This window comes from Camelina sativa, chromosome 16 (genome assembly GCF_000633955.1).
Source record: "Camelina sativa cultivar DH55 chromosome 16, Cs, whole genome shotgun sequence".
Lineage (NCBI taxonomy): Eukaryota > Viridiplantae > Streptophyta > Magnoliopsida > Brassicales > Brassicaceae > Camelina > Camelina sativa.
The window spans coordinates 26,952,573-26,969,588 of NC_025700.1; the positions used below are offsets into that span (position 1 = coordinate 26,952,573).

A 17,016-nucleotide genomic window follows, 5' to 3' on the forward strand; every position below is an offset into this window, starting at 1 on the left:
TGAAACGCAAACGCTTCAGTTGACAAAATAAGACACAAAACGTTACTATTTTTTCTTGCAAGAATGTTCACCACTAATAACGTTGTTATCCAAATCAAAGAGAAAAACAAATGTTTGGTAAATGTACTCTAGCCAGCGATAACGAGTCCAAACGACAATGCGGTGCCAAACAATGCATGGAGTCTCACACAATAATACTTGGCCATGAATATCTTCTCATTTTCCTGCGTTAAAAGAAAAAAAATAGATTAGCAAAACTAAGATTTCCAATTTTCAACTTTAAATTTTCTTACCTTGTGGTGCTTTTCGACATAGCTTGAAACCAAATTCCCAACTGGTAATGTCAGGAAACACATCAACTGAAACACCCAACAACAACGACAATAAATAAAAAAACAGGTTTTAGTTATATATATATATATATATTTGTATTTCAGTCATGTTCTCGAATCTGATAACTTACTGTGCAAGGTAGTGGCAAAATCTTTGTTAAACCAAGAACAAGAAGCATTGAATATAGCAAACGAATGGCCCATCTCACAACAAAAGCTCCCTTTTCAGTCCCTAACCGAACCTGTGTAAACCAAAATAAAAATCTTAATCATAAACATTTAAAGGTAAAAATCTTAATCGCCATATTCCGTATTAAACCTAGTTGATTTTTTTCACATTTGTACCAGAGGTGAGTATTTCCCCACAGCTAAATCTCCATCCACCTGTAGAATGTAGAGGTAATCAGTATTGTGTGGGTCATTTCAGGAACCATTAAGACTGCCTTTTTTTATCAACCAACCTGATGAAAGTGGCTGCAGAAAAGGATGAGAGATGTAGTAAATCCAACAAGAAGAGATGATGAAAGGACCCTACCGCTTAACGGAAGGTGCCTTATCTCGCTGCCAAATCCAGTTTAATCAGTTTAAGTTATTAACAACTCATGGAAACAAATATTAATGAGGCTTAAAATGAAATTTAGATATACCTTGAGCTACCAAGAAGTAAATAAAAAGCAGTAGTAGCAAATGGACCAAATGCTGCAAAGCATAGAGGCTCTCCTAATCCTTGGTAACTTAACCGAAACGGCGGACACTAGAGCCAATAGTGTTACTCATGTACATTAGAATCAGTTAGGTTAGTATCAAATTGTCATCTAGAAAGTAAAATTCACCTGGTATACATAGCCACAGAGTATTGCCGAGGCCAGTAATAGTATTGCACGGATATTACTGGCATTCAAAGATGTCCAAACAATACCAGCAACACCAAGCACAAGCGATGTAATTGCAGCGGCTAAGGTTCCTGCCCGGCTTTTCCAAGTAAAACCCACAAAGCAAATTTATTAGGAGGGAACTGAGAAACAATAAACTTCAAGGTTGCAAACTCTATCCTTTTGATACTTTACCTTCCAAGCAAATTCACTACTGATTCCTTTTTGTTCTTATCAGCTCCGGTATCAAAATCATAAACATCATTGCTGCCATTAAACCATGTTTCAGAAAGCGTAAATACATGTAAGAGTTAGCTAATACATTCAACGAAAATGTTAAAAGGATATCAATCAATCACCTTAGGTTGAGCCAATTTATGATAAGAATTGATGAGAGCATAAGTGTAGCATAACGTCTAGCTAGAAAAAAACCCGTCTCTAGATAAGCCGCTGAAGCGCCAACCTAGGCCATTTGAACAGTGAATATACTATAGCATTCAAAAGGCAATGGAGAACATAGAAAAGGTTTCATCTTGAGGAAACATACCGTAAGAGGAACTAAAGCGACAGAGTAAATGGGTAGTTTGATTGCTCTCCATATCAATTTTGCTTTGGGGATTTCCTCTTCTTGATACACTTTTGCTGCATCCCCATAACTAAAGATTGGTCCAACTCTAAGGTTTCTTATTCTTTTAGCATTCAGATTCTCCCGTGAATTTAACTCCAACAACGGTAATCTTGTGATTCCATATCCTCTGCTGGGAAGCTAAGCTAAGTAATTTTAGTGAAAGCTCAAAGTAAATTATAGTCAAAGAACAAAACTTTGGGTGTTACCTTGTGAACATCGGTTTCACAAACAAATCAGTTGACTTTTTAGGCACAAACCCATGAGTTATGTCACAGAGAGAAACCAAATTCATCATTTTCAGTTCTCTGCAAAAACAAGAAGAAACCCTTTTTTTTTTTTCAATTAACAGAGCAAGATACACTAGAGCAAAGCAGAAGAAATATAAAAAGTTTGGGAATTTACCTTTCTAACACGAACCTTTCGACGAATACGTAATCATAACACTTCTTTTTATCGGAAACAGATTTGAACTTGGCTCGTCTGCAACGCAAACGCCATGAACCCACCCCAACTAATCTCGAAGCTCGATTTATGCGAAGATGCAAGCAAAATGGAGTGAACTGAATCAAGAATCAGAGGATATGTGAAGGAATCTATGCAATGCAAATGCAGAGGAAGTGTTTGGATTTGTTGTTTATACAGACAAAAATTTGAATGTTGGGTTTGGAGGAAGAGACATGATGATGAATGATCAAGTGGATGGATATAAACGCAAGCTCTCGTTGGAAGATAAAATCACGTGAGGTTCACGTGTCTTTGACAAAATTTTAATTCTTAGTAGAGAGTATGGGCCTTGAAGGCCCAAAATAGTATGAGGTTTGATTTGTACAAAATACAAAATATAAAGCAAACTATATATGCAGTCATACAAATAAACAATGTTGACAAATATTTACAATATAATGCATTTCCATATTGATATTTATAATTAAATATTTTTAATAATTTTTAAATTTCATAAATATAAATGATTTAATATTATGTAAAATAATTTATTTTAAAATATTTAATTATAAATATTTGATTTGTATTATTTGATCTGCTTTCATAATTAAACACAAATATTTTGGACACATATGCACAGTCAGTCCTCTGTGTGATAGATGTTCATGGAATCCAGCTCTTGTTAGATATTTCATTGATGAATTATACTTCTGTCACTGAAATTAAATTACATTTGCTTACATGCAATAATTATCAAAATTCTTTTATAAATTGATACTCATTTTAAAATATTTTTAAAATTTTTAAAATTTTTAACATTGCATAAATATAAAGTGACATATTTCCAAATATTTTATTTAGAATTTACATTTTATCATATAAATATCTGATTAGCTTTCAAAATCCAAACATATAATTTGGACACCTAGATCCGTTTGAATTCCACTTAATCCACATTTATTCTGCTTGATTAAAATATTTATCCAAATCCACTTAATCCACATTTATTCTGCTTGATTCGTTTAATAAGCTACAATTGATCTACTTTCTCCTCCATTCACAGCCATTTTTTATTTTATTTTTCCCCAAGTGAAAGTTTGGACTTTGGACCAAACTTGTACAATAAATTAGTTAATTTTGAACGATATAGTTGTATGTGAGGTATTAAGATTTCATATTTCTAAGTTAACTCATTTATACTGCTAGATGAACACATCCTATTGTCTATTACTTATATAAAATAATATTATCTAGAGTTGAAAGTAATTATAGTCTAAATTTAAATTATATCACTACAAGTCTACAACGAAAACGTTTGCAATAATATGCAAGTATGATTTAACCAATAATTCATTTTATGTTTTGGTATATTTACTTTCACAAAAAATAATTATGACTTTTAATTTTTATGTATGAGTGTTATATTTTGGTTAGCCTCGGCTTTACTGATCTTGCTTGGAAAAGAAGTTTCGGATGAAGAAAATAAATAGAAAGAAATCAGCGAACACATGTTTGATTAATGAGTCTAAATCAATAACTTTGATATATTGCACGTGAACTCAAATAGTAACTCTTGTTCAAAACGGCTGCCTTAATACTAAATAGCAGAATCATGTTATACAGGTTTAATGGCAAAAGTAAAGATCCTCAAGCAAATTTTTCATGTTGAGCTCATCATCATCAATATCATCATCATATACAAAATATGTCCATGTTTCTCCATCATCAACTTTCCAAGAGTATTAGGACAACTCAGGAGAAGAAGACCTGAACGCTTGATGTTTTCAAAGACTGGCAAACAGGACAAACACCAGTAAACACATCACAGTCTTTACACAAACTCAAGTGTCTACACGGCACGAGCAAGACCGAAATCTCTTTTATGTTACAAGATTTGCATCTCATCCCAGCACTTGGCATCCCCGGGATGTTCAAGTAGTTGTATGAGGCTGCCTCGTCATCAATTTCACTATCCCCAAACCCTTCTTTCATTTGATGATGATCAGCTATTACTCTTACTGCATTGTTGTCGTTTCCATGTGACATCACTTCTTGCAAATTTACCTTTAAGGCATTAACCATAGATTCATTGTACTTTGCTTTGTAATGCCAGTTCTGAGCTTCCACTGCCACTTGTTTTATCTTATCCACGAGTTCCCGGTTTTTCTTGTTTATGCTTTCAATCTCCTGGTGTTTCTCTTGAAGCTTCTTGCTCACATCCTTTTCTAAGGCTGTGACAAATGACTTTACATGTCTCTGTTTTATATCTCTCACACCTTTAACCATTTGATCTGCCTGTTCCAAGAAAGAGTACAATCTCAAGTCTCAACAACATTGGGTATACAAGCAAAATCATAAAGCTTTGCAGATCAAATTAGTACCTGGAATTTAATAAACTGATCAAGCTCGTCTTTCTGTCTATCGAGGTCCACTCTGATATTGTCACCAAGTGACTGAAAGACTGGATTTGTGATGCTTCCATTAGCCGAAGTTACAGAAGAGTTTAGCTCATCGTCGTCGTACGATAGTCTCAGACCAGTTGACACTAAGTTCTGCTTTGGGACTTCATCTTGAACAATAATACTATTGTTGTTGTAGTTATGGTTCAAGGAGATCTGCAGCTTCTGCTGTCTCTGGATATTATTATCGTTGAATTCGGTTTCCCTTCCACGTTTGCTAATATGCCGAATCATCGGAGCAAGGTTATCATTAGCAAAATAGTTAACAGGATCAATAGTACAACCAGCTCTCACTGCAACCACATACAAAAGAAAAATAATGCTTTTATCTCCGTAAAGTTCTAAACAACATTTGAACCAAAAGATGAACAAAAATCACAAAACTTACTCGTCCCGAGCAAGTGAAGCTGATTCAACGATGTGTTAGTCTGGTACTGAAACTGGCTATCGTTTATTAGAACCTGCGGCACAGGGTTCTCATTGTTTCCTCCCAACATCTTCTTTAGTTTATGTGTAAATAAATAGTGTAAAGTATTCAACTTTCAGTAAGAAACCTGCAGATAAATGAAACTAATGACCTGAAAGCTATGAAGAGCCGAGACAAAGCTGTCCTAAGCAATACATATAACAATCCAACTAGAGACAAAGTTGAGAAAGTGAGATGTTTTGAGGAAACTATGGTTCTGAGTAGCCAATAGGAGTTGAGTTGGTAACGCTAGGGATTTGAGTTGGTACTCCCTAAATAGTCAACCAAGTCTAAAGAGATAAATCCTAGAGGATAGAGTTTACATATTTGATGAAGATTCTATGATCTTTTTGTCTATTAATTGGAGATAAAAATGAGTTACGAATCAGATTGGTTGATCTGATCATGGTCAAAGATTCAATTCATCTGAATATTTAAGTAACTTCCAGAAACAGGCAAAATCTCTGAAACAAGGAAACCACATATCAAACTTCAAAGACATATATCCAAAAGGATCTTGTAAGAACAAGAAAGCTGTTGTAAGAGAGAAGCTTAAAAGAACATACGTTGTTTACCTCTTCTTTAAAGATTGCCCATCAAAAAAAGTAATCCGATTTACAAATTGTCAAAATAAATAAATCAAACCCTAGCTTTACTTCAGATCCTACAAACACACACAAGAAAGAAAAGAAAAAAATTCTTCAACTTCCTCATCATCATCAAGATAAAAAAATAAAGTCATCGGAATTAAAAAAAAAACCTGTATAATCGAAGAGAAGCTAGCCAATCAATCAATATAAAGATTCATAATCTTAAGAGAAAGAAGAAGAAGAAGATGGGTTTGTTTGAATTTGTGAAACGCAGAGAAACAAAAAACATCCAAGAATTTAATTTTTAAAGGCTAAAAAACTTTAATTTAATGGAAGAAGAAAGAATAAAAGAAGAATAGAAACTGATGAGAGAAAGAAAGAAAGAAAAAAAAAAATAAACGAATGATGCTGAGAATTTGAGAAAGCAGAGAAAGAGAGAGAGGACAGGACACAGTGGTGCTGGAGTGGGAGAAGTTGGATGGCCATATCGAAATTAAAACAAACAAATATAAATCTTGAAATTAATACCCAATATAATTTTATTTTTTTATTACCATTTATATTTATACTCTACTTTTCTGATTTTTTTTCTCCTTTTATATATGTAAATAATTCATTACTATTTTAAATTAAATTTGATCACAAAAAAAAAATTCAAATTCTGCCTGTATATATATCAAATTCGTTTAGTTTTTAGTTTCTTATTATTTGAGTTCAGTGTTTGTTTGTAGAAGTGGTCTATTTAAATTTGCATATTTTTTATATTAAATATCATTGTTAGATCATCGCAACGATCGAGAGCAATGTACCGACTACCGAGCAAAGTTCTCATATTCAGTTTACCAGTGTCAAATTACACGTCTAACTTTGATTATCTTTTTTAATAGAGACGATCATTTATAACCAAATAAATATAAATCTTTGAATTAATACCCAATATAATTTTATTTTTTATTACCATTTATATTTATACTCTACTTTCTGATTTTTTTTCTCCTTTTATATATTTGACTAATTCATTACTATTTTAAATTAAATTTGATCACAAACAAAACAAAAAAAAAATCAAATTCTGCCTGTACATATATATATATATATATATATATGATATATCAAATTCGTTTAGTTTTAGTTTCTTATTATTTGAGTTTAGTGTTTGTTTGTAGAAGTGGTCTATTTAAATTTGCATAGTTTTCTTATGTTAAATATCATTGGTTAGAACATCGCAACGATCGAGACCAAAGTACCGAACAAACCATGATTATCTTTTACCGAACAAAGTTCTCATATTCAGTTTATCAGTGTCAAATTACACGTCTAACTTTGATTATCTTTTTCAATAGAGACGATAATTAATAAGAAGATTAAATAATACAAGGTAACAGATTAATTACTTAAATATATAAATTAAAATAAATTAAATTTTACGATAACATTTAACGAAAGAATCTTAAAATAAATTAAATTTTACGATAACATTTAACGATTTTACATAAATAACATTTATCAATAAAAGAACATCATTTCATATTTTAGAAAACAAATAAATTAGACATATGATTTAGGGACCATTAGTTATAAAGAAATTTGATGACGACAACGTGTTGAAGTTTCACAACCACGGTGGTAAGGATTAGCCGGAATTTTGATACATTCCTTAGGGTTTTTAAAGCCGCATGCAGGAATTCTATCTTTTCCTATAGCTCCATATCCCAAATGTTTTCTTTTCATTCCTTCGCCGCATTCGCTGAACATTGATAACACAATCATTATCAAAACAATGATGAAAGATGTAAGATTCTTTTTGTGCGCAGCCATTCTTTCTTGAAAAGAAAAAATATATTTTTAAAAAATCTTCTTTATCTTTTTCTTGTTGTTTTTGTTGTTGTGTTATATATTTATTGATTATTTGTTAATCTGTGTTTCTTTGATTTATAGCAAGAGAGATGATTCTAAATAAAGACAGACAGTGCATAATGCATGAACAGAAAGTGGTTATTTGGCTATTTATATGTTATGTACAGTTTTCAATCGTCTTTCATTAGCAGAATTCTTAAAAATATAAAGACTATATTTGTATTTCATGACAACAAATTAACCGTTTACTAAATTAAGAGTCTCCACATCTAAATAAGTTTTACATTAATATTATTTTGTTGTATCAAATATAAATTTATTTCCAAAGTTTACTAAACCAATATACTATCTAACATAGTAATTTGTTTTAATATCATTTCCCATCCTAAGTTAATGTCAATAATATTGCATATTATTAATTTCAACCCATTCAAATTAACTTTGGCGTGAATGTTACTATTCTGTAGTAGATTCTAATGTGTTCATCGTAAGATAAACTATTATTACTCGTACCTAGAAGGGTAGTTGCTAATAGCATAGATATTTTTAATTTATCTCTGAAAATTAAAGCAAAGTATTAACAATTTTTCTTTTAAAACAGTACAAGAAAATGTTCAGCTACAGAGAAAAGGTAACAAATCTCATTCATCCGTTCTTATTGATCATCATCATCATCATCTTCATCCTTTCAAATTCCTCAACAAAATGCATCAAGTCTTACAATTTTCAGTCAATATAAGCTTACGTCCAGGACTCTAGTGCTTCAATGTTAGTTTGTAGATTAATTTAACCATTCAAATTTGGATATTTAAAGTTAAATATTATATAGACATCATAACAATAGGTGAGATGGGTTTTTAAAAAGTTTTAGAAAGTGATTGATTAACTTCTAATAACAATATGGTATTTTACAGATTAAATATCTACACATATGCATATATATTAACTTTTGTTAATTGCTAGACCTCAATAAAAGAATAAAATGTGATTTTGAAAAGTAGGTATATTTATGTTATAAAAGTGTTATGCTCTCATCTTTCATTTATAACCCAATAAATATTGAATATGTTCAAACTGAACAAGTAGCACCAGTGGTCTAGTGGTAGAATAGTACCCTGCCACTGTACAGACCCGGGTTTTCCCGGCTGATGCATTCGAGCTGTGAAGAAATTGGCAAGCGTTGGTTGGGTCCTTCGCATTCTTCTGACTTATCAGATGCAATATGGCCTCGATTCTGAGCTCTCTTTTTCATTTCACCCATTTTAGTTAGGTTTCTAATTAGCCAATATCCGATTCTTGTTATGCAAGACAATATATCTATATATATATATATATATTGAGTTGTTCATTTTTGCTAATGCCAATTAGTAACAGCTTGTGAGACGTGGTGGCTTTGGGGGACTATAAAAGTTTGCTTTACTTAAGAACCCTCCTCGGCTCACAGATTAATCCCTCGAATCAATCAGAATGGCGTCAATTAAAACCTTTTANATGACCCCCCCCCCCCCAGAGATACTTCAAAAATCAAAAACAATGGACAAGGCACAACAACTAGCCTCAAATGCTCATATGATCCTCCCTCGGCAAGCTTTGAACTGTATCGGACCATCTCCCAGGCGAATGATCGCTGCTGTTATATGAAAACAGTGCTGCTTCGGCCCTCGCATCCTTCACCATCTTCAACACCACTCTCATCACTGGACGGTTTTCAGGCTGAACAGCCACACAAGCTGTCGCTATGCTCAAAAGCGCCTGAAGTTTCTCCTCAGAAGCATTCAGCTCCTCACTTAATTCAGTCTCTTCCTCTCTCACCGCGCGCACCCATGCGGAGATATCAGACTCGTATTTATTCACAAGGTCCTTGAATGAAGTTCTACCTGTTAGAAGCTCAAGAAGGAGTACTCCAAAGCTATAGACATCAGCGTGTTGTGTCGAGGCTCTGCGTAAGTCTCTGCACTCAGGAGCTTTGTAAAAGAGAGAGGCTGCACTTGTGTCTTCAACTGAGTCAGAGTCCTGCAGATCAATAAGACCATAATCCGTTAGGCAGGACTCAAAGTCCGGACCTAACAAAACGTTCGATGATTTCAAGTTCCCATGTGTTAAGCCAGGATTCTGATGAATGTAGACCAAACCCATGGCCAAGTCCTCTGCTATTTTCAGACATGATGTCCAGTGAAGAGGCTTCCCACTCGCAGAAGCCTTACTTCCTACAAACAAGACACACATTAAAAACACATTAAAGCTTGAGAGAACCAAACACAATGGGTGTGTGTGTTGCAATACATACCATGGATAAGAGAGAAGAGACTTCCATTAGGGAAGTAATCGTAAACGAGCAAACACTCTTCTTTAGCTTGGAAATAAGCTCTGAGAGGAACTAGATTAGGGTGCTTGAGCCTACCAAGGATCTCAATATGTCTTATGAATTCCTCCATTCGAGTAAACCCTGAATCCTTGAGCCTCTTAACAGTAATGATGAAACCAGACTCCATCACCGCCTTGTAAGTGCTCCCTAACGTTCCTCTTCCCAACGTTTCCGCTGAAGCTTTAAGTAGATCATCCATGGTGTATCTAACAACCGTGATATCTCTCCCCAAGAAAACAAGAGTTCCCACTGATCCTTCTTCGCTTGCTCTTTCCCATGAGAACGTTTTGTTGTTATTCTGGTCACTGGTGCCTTCCTCTGTTTCCACCGCCACTGCTCCTTCTGACCCTACCACAGATTTGCTTCTCCTCTCTTCTCTCTTGGATTTGACTCGCTTCTGTTTCTGTAGCTGACATACGAGAAGCAATGTGAGCAGAAGAAGTATCACAATTCCACCACTGATGCTTCCAGCAATGATTCCAATAAGATTTGCTCTGTTTCGCCTTTTGGCTATAGGGATCGCTGGTTTTGCGGACGGAGTTGAAGTGATTCCTGTGGTGTCATTACATAAGTTTTGAACCTGATCACCACAGAGAGCAATGTTACCAGTAAAAGACGAGTCATTGAACTGAATCAGAGCTTCTGTTGGTGGGATATGGCCAGAGAGCTGGTTGTTGGAGACATTGAAGAATCTGAGAGTTGTTTGGTTGAAAGGAGGAATGTAACCGGAGAAAAGATTGTCTTGAACGTAAAACGTGTAAAGGCGGGAAAGACGGAGCAACGAGGTAGGAATCTTGCCGGAAAACCGGTTTCCGGAAAGAACAATGGTTTTCAAACGGTGTAGAGACGTCAGCGAGTGAGGGAACTCGCCGGAGAAGTTGTTATCGTTGAGATAAAGCGATTTGAGGTTGATCAACCCGGAGAAGTTAAGGAACGAGGCAGAGAGATAGTTGCCTTTGAAACTAAAAACTCTAAGTTGGTCCAACTTGTTCAAGCTCTTGTAGTTGAGTGAGCCAGTGAGGTTCAGATTCTCAAGAACAAGCTTTGAGACTCTTCCATTTATGCATTTCTTAACACCTTCCCAGTTGTTGCAAGAATCTGTTCCTCTCCTCCATGGAATCGAGTTTGAAGGATCAATGGATGATTTCAAACTCAGTAGAGCTTCGAGGTCGCTTGATCTCACCGGAGAAATCGAGTAGACAGCAAACAACAAGAAGAACATATAGAAAGAAGAAGAGATCATGATGGAATCAAGAGTTTTACAAAGTCATGATAGGATCAGTTGTAATGGCATCGATGAAAGAAGCTCGATCACGGACATGACAGCAAAGATGTCACGTGAAGCCAATGCTTCTTCTTACTTACTACTTTAAGAGCAGTGGGAGAAGTTAATCAAATCTCACTTGTATCCCTTATAAATGCATTTATATATATTTATTTTGTGTCCATATTTGCACACACACTTCCACTGTTTTGCACACATGTATATCAATAATTGTTTATGGTGGAGACTGGAGAGAACAAGAGTACAATAAGGGAAGAAAATATTAAAGTTTTTGTCTTTTTCACTCCAGTCTTTCAACTTTCTCAAGATTCAGGCAGACAAATGCTGAGTGCTGCTGACTAGGGGAGAGAAAATGACAGAACATTTGGAGGGAAGTGCCAAGATCAATGATGCTATAATGCGTACTGGAGCATAATAATAATTTAAGCAAAATGTATATTTGTTGTATATATGTTTCAAGTCACGTTTACCATTATACCAACCTCCCTTGTTGTATTGTATCAAGTTTAGACTATAACATCTTGGTTCTGTAACAGAAGGTATCAATGAAAAGTTCAAGAGATGGCAAGGTGAACCACAATGGACCATAACCTTGTCCTTGTAAGTGGAAGAGAGATTCCAAGGACAAACGATAACAAGTCGTAGACATATAATAAATGAACAAACCAGAAAAACAATTGTATAACCCAATATATCAAAATAATAATCTGTAACAAAGTACCAGATTTTGTTTTGTAGACAGAACTTTAAGCTAAGAAAGAACATAATCAACTCAGGCCTATCATATTGCTGTAAATACAACGGTTTTNTAGATGGTATAAATAAGTTCAAGAGATGGCAAGGTGAAGCACAATGGACCATAACCTAGTACGTGGAAGTGAGATTCCAAGGACAAACGATAGCAAGTCGTAGACAAATAAATAAACAAAACAGAAACACAACAATTGTATAACTCAATATATCAAAATAATATTCAGTAGCACCAGGTTTGTAGACAAAACTTTAAGCTAAGAGAGAACATAATCAACTCAAAACACTCACTCCTCATCCAGTCATCCTATCTTTCTTCATCTATCCATCGATTCCAAGTGAAAAGGATTAATTTTTCAGGCCTATCATATTGCTGTAAATACTACAGTTTCAATCCGTAGTTTGACGCCTTTTCTTTCTAGATTTTTGTGTTGCAGCTTCGTGTTCTCCTTGTTTGGTCAATGAACTCTGGATGTTCATATGAAAAAAAAGGAATCAATAAGGTTTTTTGAAGACCTACCATGGTCAGAAGGTTACAGTAATGAGCAGGCTACTTTTACCTTCTCCTGTTTCTCTGATCTCTTCTGCTGTCTACGTGACTTACTGTTTCCTTCTATCTGTTTCTCCTACATTAACGATTTTTGCAACAATTCGGTTAGGACTCAGCGGAAGAATACAAAGCACTAGTTTGCATTAGCTAGAATTCAAAAAGAAAACCTGTGATGGCATCTCTGGATCTTCAACTTGTTCGTTCCCTCCTAGTTTGGCTGATGAACCCTGGACGTTCATTTAAAAGACAATCGATGAGGTTTTGGACAGAACATCCATGGTCACAAGGTTACAATAATGAGCAGGCTACTTTTACCTTTTCCTGTTTTTGTAATCTATTACGTTGTCTTCGCGTTCTACTGTTTTCTTTTATCTGCTTTTCCTACATTTAAGAGTATTGCAAGAATCTGGTTATGACTCGGAAGAACCTATAGTTAACATTTGCTCAAATGTCAAAAAAAAAAAACCTGAGGTAGTGCCTCTGGATCATCAACATCTTTGGTATCTCCATGTTTGATCGATGAACCCTGGATGTTCATATCAAAAACGAATCAATAAGGTTTTTGACAAGCCAACCATGGTCACAAGGTTAGACTAATAAGCAGAGTAGTTTTACCTTTTCCGGTCGTTGTGATCTCTTATGCTCTCTTCGCGCTCTTCTGTTTCCTTTTATCTGTTTCTCCTACAATTAAGATTTTTGTAAGACTCTGGAAAGGACTCATCGGAAAAACACAAAGCATTGGCACTTTTCATAAGTCACCTGAGATGGCGTCTCTGGATCATCAATTTCTTCGTTTTCTGCATGTTTGGTCGATGAACCCTGGAGGTTCATATTAAAAATAAGAATCAATTAGGTTTCCTACAGACCATCCATGGCCACAATGTTACAGTAATGGGCAAGCTACATTTACCTTTTCCTGTTTCTGTGATCTCTTACTCTGTCTTTGTACTCTTTTGTTTCCTTTTGTCTGCTTCTCCTACAATAATCGCAAGAATTTGGTTAGGACTCATTGACAGAACACAAAGCACTTGTTCGCATTTTCTCAAATGTCACCTGAGAGGGCGTCTCTGGATCGTCAACTTCTTCATCATCGGCTCTGAGGTTTCCTCCATTCACTAATTTCTCCATACGAGCATGCTTCTGAAATGAGTCAAATGAAAAGAAAAAAACTATCTGATAAACCACAAGACTGACGAGAAAATGCTAAAAACAAATCTCAGGCTTATCATCTACTTCTTCTTAGATTCCAAAAAGACCAAACACTCAATCCTTTGTATGATAAAGCTAACTAATTTGCCTACGATAGTATTTGATTCACAGAAACACCAAAGACGCACATTTTAGTTCAAAGTAAAGTAATTTACCTTTGATGAAACATGTGCTTGCATTGTGTTCTCATTCAAGCAAACAACGGTTGGACAATATCTGCATTTATAAACCGATTTGGATTTTATCATACAACCTAGAATATAGTTCTCTTCCACCTCCTCCGGTGGTTCTTCGAAATAACGACTCATTGACATGTCCTCCAATCTCCCTCCATAGTCATCACCATCAGAGTTATCATCATCAGCATCAGCATCATCATCATCTTCAGCAGCTATAACAGAGAATTAACAGAGACCATTAGGTCCATTACTTACTAAAGCGTTCTCATCGAGTATACACACAAGAGATAAAAAGACATAATGGCCCGATTGAAGAAGCAAACCTGGGGATTCATCATCATCTCCTGAATCATCATCGTCCTCGGAAACTTCTGCAACAGAGTCTTCTTCTTCAGATTCTTCTGATTCCTCTGTTTCAGGATCAGAATCAGAAGAGAAGCAAGACGAATCGGATCCACTGTCTTTATCACCATGCTCAAGCTTGTAAAATCGTCTCTTTATCATGTTTTCTTCGTGCTTCTACACAACAGAGATGGAAACCTGCAAAACCCTAATTTAGAATTCGAAATTCTCCTCGAAAGGACCAAGCTTTGAATTAGAGTGAATAGAAAAGAAGAGACTTTAGTACCGTGAGTTTCGCAGAAGAGAGCTCGGTGACTCAAAAAAGAGGAGAGATAGACTAAAAGAGAGAAGAAGGGTTTTAGGGTTTATAGGTTAGTTCTGTAATTAAACAACCTTTGTAAGGGTGTATTAGTCATTGAGCGCAAAGCATTTTATCCTTATATATAATAAATTAGGAAGTTAATCCTCAGCAGAGTTGCTTCATTGTGCGTCACAATCACCACAACCGTGTAAAGTTTCAACCTTTGGATTAGCGGTGAGTAATTAGGGTTTATCAAAGCAAAATTTTTCTAGGGTTTCTTGTTCTTGCTTCGGATTTGAACAAGTTTCTTGACCCGATTCGTAGTTCCGATTGAAAGTTTTGTACTTGACTTGTTAGTTTGATTCTGTGGGCTAACTATTCTTTTGTTTCGCTTTGGGTTTCAGTGAGAGTTTCAACGATGAAAGACAGAGAAAACGATGGGAATCTTGAGACCAGAATCTTCGTGGGAGGATTGTCTTGGGATGTGACAGAGAGGCAGCTTGAGAGTACTTTTGATCGCTACGGGAAAATCACTGAGTGTCAGGTCTTAATCTCCTTCTTTGCTTGTGCTGCATAACAGACGATCAGAGTTGTCAGAGACTCGTGTTGGAACTTGTGTTTAGTGAATGATATTTCTGAGCTTTGTAGGTTTTGTTTTGGTTTTGTTGAAGATTTGGTTTGATGCTCAGATATTTGGATTATCTTTCATGGCTGAGATGGTTTGAGGATGAATCTCACGCATTTAGTTGAGGTTTCTTGACTTATTGAAGGATGCAGTACAGGAAATAGTTGAGCTTTTGTAGGACCTAAATACGCAGTTGTAACCTCTCTGGACCTGAAGATATGTTTGACGGCACTATGCAGGAGTTTTGAGATAGATCATGCTCTGAGGAACATTACCTTATCCTGTACCTATGGCTGTTTTCTCAGCATCAGTGCTGAACTTTTTGTTTGGCATCAGAGATTCCTAAGTAGTTCTCTGTGTGTTTGTTGTATTCATAAGTATAAGTTTCTGGTCAATAATGGTCTTGATCAGAATATTAGGCTTCTTTGTTTAGTGGAATTAGCATTAGAAAGCATTTTCTGTGGATTTTTTGGTGGGCACATTAGGTAATATGAAAGTGATCTGAGGTAACATGCCAGTTGCAAGGGTTAAAAGTATGGTTGGCTAGAGGCTAATCTCCACCATTGTTTTACTAGGATGATTGGTATGGCTCCTTGTGGATTAGTATTTCTACAAGTAATGTAGATGTGATTTGACTTTGTGCTTTGTGATTCTAAGGACTTCAAATGCAGTAAAATTTGTGGTATATGGGTTTTAAGAGCTGAAAAGTATTTCATTACAATGCTGTTATAAAACGGAAGTTTCTGAATCTTGCTGTCTTCTGTTTGCTTGTAAATGTTTGGAGTTTGCCACTTCTAGTACATGCTATATGAGAGATAGTAATGTAATATATCTGCTTATTTCTTAATTCCAGTGTAACATCTGATTCGTAGTAATGTATCTCCTTCGTGGCTCAATATGCATTTTCATAACATTATTGGTCTTCTTTGTGTTATTGTAGATTATGGTGGGGAAAGATACTGGCCGTCCACGTGGTTTTGGGTTTATTACATTCACTGATCGCCGAGGAGCTGATGATGCAATTAAGCATATGCATGGGAGGGAGTTGGGTAATAGGGTCATCTCAGTGAACAAGGCTGAGCCCAAAATTGGTGGAGACGATGCAGACCAATTACATAAGGGTGGAGGCTATTCATCGCGAGGGAAGGGAAGTGAGGATGAGTGCTTTAAGTGTGGACGACCTGGTCATTGGGCTCGAGACTGCCCATCAACTGGTGGTGATCGAGGACGTGTTAGAGATCCCCTTCCGTTGCGCTCTAGACTTGGAGGATTTGGTGGACATCGGGATCGCTATGGAGATCGTGAACTAGAGCGGGAGCGTGACCGTGACCGCTACATGGATTCACGCCGTGATCGTGATGTGGGACGATATAGCTATAGGGACCGCTTTGATGGTGGAGACAAGTATGAACCTCGTGATCACTATCCAATGGAGAGGTTTGTAGTTCTTTAATCTTTGGTCTAAATAAATTGGTTGTAACATTCTATTGGTTTTAGGAAAGTCATGAACTTGTGATGCATTAACAATGTAGATACGCACCACCTGGAGAGCGTTTGGTGATTGATAGGTATGGGATGCCTGAGCATCATCATCATCAACTTGAGAATGAATACCGCGGGAGAGAGAGAAGCTATGAGAGGGATAGATACGCGAGGGATACAAGTGATAGGTATGGAGCTATGGGACCATTACGCGATGAGGGAAGACCCTACAGAGGCAGACCAGGTCCTTATGACCGTCCTAGCCGAGCTGGAGGCCGAC

The 17,016-nt window shown here is 35.9% G+C and overlaps 5 protein-coding genes and 1 pseudogene across 10 annotated transcripts in view; 1 reads left to right on the forward strand and 5 right to left on the reverse strand.

Annotated features, from left to right (window-relative positions):
- On the reverse strand, window positions 1-2,518 carry LOC104752727 (annotated as a pseudogene).
- On the reverse strand, window positions 3,915-6,263 carry LOC104752728 (probable BOI-related E3 ubiquitin-protein ligase 3). Of its 4 annotated transcripts, none has more exons than XM_010474938.1 (5): window positions 5,962-6,263; window positions 5,777-5,865; window positions 5,124-5,289; window positions 4,658-5,028; window positions 3,915-4,571 (listed from the first exon to the last, which is right to left on the reverse strand). In XM_010474938.1, exons 3-5 carry the CDS (start codon window positions 5,230-5,232, stop codon window positions 4,029-4,031), a joined length of 1,023 nt encoding a protein of 340 aa, XP_010473240.1. In that variant the 5' UTR covers window positions 5,233-5,289; window positions 5,777-5,865; window positions 5,962-6,263; the 3' UTR covers window positions 3,915-4,028. The 4 variants fall into 4 exon arrangements, with proteins under 4 accessions (XP_010473240.1, XP_010473241.1, XP_010473242.1 ...); XM_010474939.1 differs by having other exon boundaries at window positions 5,124-5,665; XM_010474940.1 differs by having other exon boundaries at window positions 5,768-5,865.
- Window positions 7,280-7,673, reverse strand: LOC109129718 (protein RALF-like 7). Its single transcript, XM_019238583.1, has one exon. The coding sequence runs from the start codon at window positions 7,607-7,609 to the stop codon at window positions 7,367-7,369; it is 243 nt and encodes an 80-aa protein (XP_019094128.1). The 5' UTR covers window positions 7,610-7,673; the 3' UTR covers window positions 7,280-7,366.
- On the reverse strand, window positions 9,148-11,399 carry LOC104752729 (inactive leucine-rich repeat receptor-like serine/threonine-protein kinase At1g60630). The gene is made up of 2 exons (XM_010474941.2): window positions 9,936-11,399; window positions 9,148-9,855 (listed from the first exon to the last, which is right to left on the reverse strand). Exons 1-2 carry the CDS (start codon window positions 11,254-11,256, stop codon window positions 9,206-9,208), a joined length of 1,971 nt encoding a protein of 656 aa, XP_010473243.1. The 5' UTR covers window positions 11,257-11,399; the 3' UTR covers window positions 9,148-9,205.
- LOC104752730 (probable serine/threonine-protein kinase kinX) lies at window positions 11,929-14,700 on the reverse strand. Of its 3 annotated transcripts, XM_019238512.1 has the most exons (13): window positions 14,615-14,700; window positions 14,310-14,526; window positions 13,963-14,198; window positions 13,652-13,738; window positions 13,509-13,574; window positions 13,358-13,417; window positions 13,214-13,279; window positions 13,065-13,124; window positions 12,914-12,979; window positions 12,766-12,825; window positions 12,609-12,674; window positions 12,441-12,516; window positions 11,929-12,106 (listed from the first exon to the last, which is right to left on the reverse strand). In XM_019238512.1, coding segments are annotated over exons 2-13 (1,026 nt in total). In that variant the 5' UTR covers window positions 14,491-14,526; window positions 14,615-14,700; the 3' UTR covers window positions 11,929-12,104. The 3 variants fall into 3 exon arrangements, with proteins under 3 accessions (XP_019094057.1, XP_010473245.1, XP_010473244.1); XM_010474943.2 differs by lacking the exon at window positions 11,929-12,106 and having other exon boundaries at window positions 12,220-12,516; window positions 13,214-13,270; XM_010474942.2 differs by lacking the exon at window positions 11,929-12,106 and having other exon boundaries at window positions 12,220-12,516.
- Window positions 14,774-17,016, forward strand: part of LOC104752731 (glycine-rich RNA-binding protein RZ1B-like) — a 3,815-nt gene continuing 1,572 nt past the window's right edge. The window contains exons 1-4 of the mRNA XM_019237864.1: window positions 14,774-14,863; window positions 15,034-15,173; window positions 16,195-16,691; window positions 16,787-17,010. Coding sequence (XP_019093409.1) covers window positions 15,048-15,173; window positions 16,195-16,691; window positions 16,787-17,010 — 847 coding nt within the window. The 5' untranslated portion in view covers window positions 14,774-14,863; window positions 15,034-15,047. The remainder of the gene's footprint in view (window positions 14,864-15,033; window positions 15,174-16,194; window positions 16,692-16,786; window positions 17,011-17,016) is intronic.

Coding starts and splice junctions, on each gene's coding strand:
- LOC104752728 (XM_019238582.1), bottom strand. CDS start 5,232: ATGTTGGGAGGAAACAATGAGAACCCTGTGCCGCAGGTTCTAATAAAC. Junction 5,029..5,123: donor GCTTCACTTGCTCGGGACGA/GTAAGTTTTGTG, acceptor ATGTGGTTGCAG/TGAGAGCTGGTTGTACTATT. Junction 4,572..4,657: donor ATCAGTTTATTAAATTCCAG/GTACTAATTTGA, acceptor TTCTTGGAACAG/GCAGATCAAATGGTTAAAGG.
- LOC109129718 (XM_019238583.1), bottom strand. CDS start 7,609: ATGGCTGCGCACAAAAAGAATCTTACATCTTTCATCATTGTTTTGATA.
- LOC104752729 (XM_010474941.2), bottom strand. CDS start 11,256: ATGATCTCTTCTTCTTTCTATATGTTCTTCTTGTTGTTTGCTGTCTAC. Junction 9,856..9,935: donor TCTCTTCTCTCTTATCCATG/GTATGTATTGCA, acceptor TCTTGTTTGTAG/GAAGTAAGGCTTCTGCGAGT.
- LOC104752730 (XM_019238512.1), bottom strand. CDS start 14,490: ATGATAAAGAGACGATTTTACAAGCTTGAGCATGGTGATAAAGACAGT. Junction 13,125..13,213: donor GATCACAACGACCGGAAAAG/GTAAAACTACTC, acceptor ATGAACATCCAG/GGTTCATCGATCAAACATGG. Junction 12,675..12,765: donor ATCCAGAGATGCCATCACAG/GTTTTCTTTTTG, acceptor TCGTTAATGTAG/GAGAAACAGATAGAAGGAAA.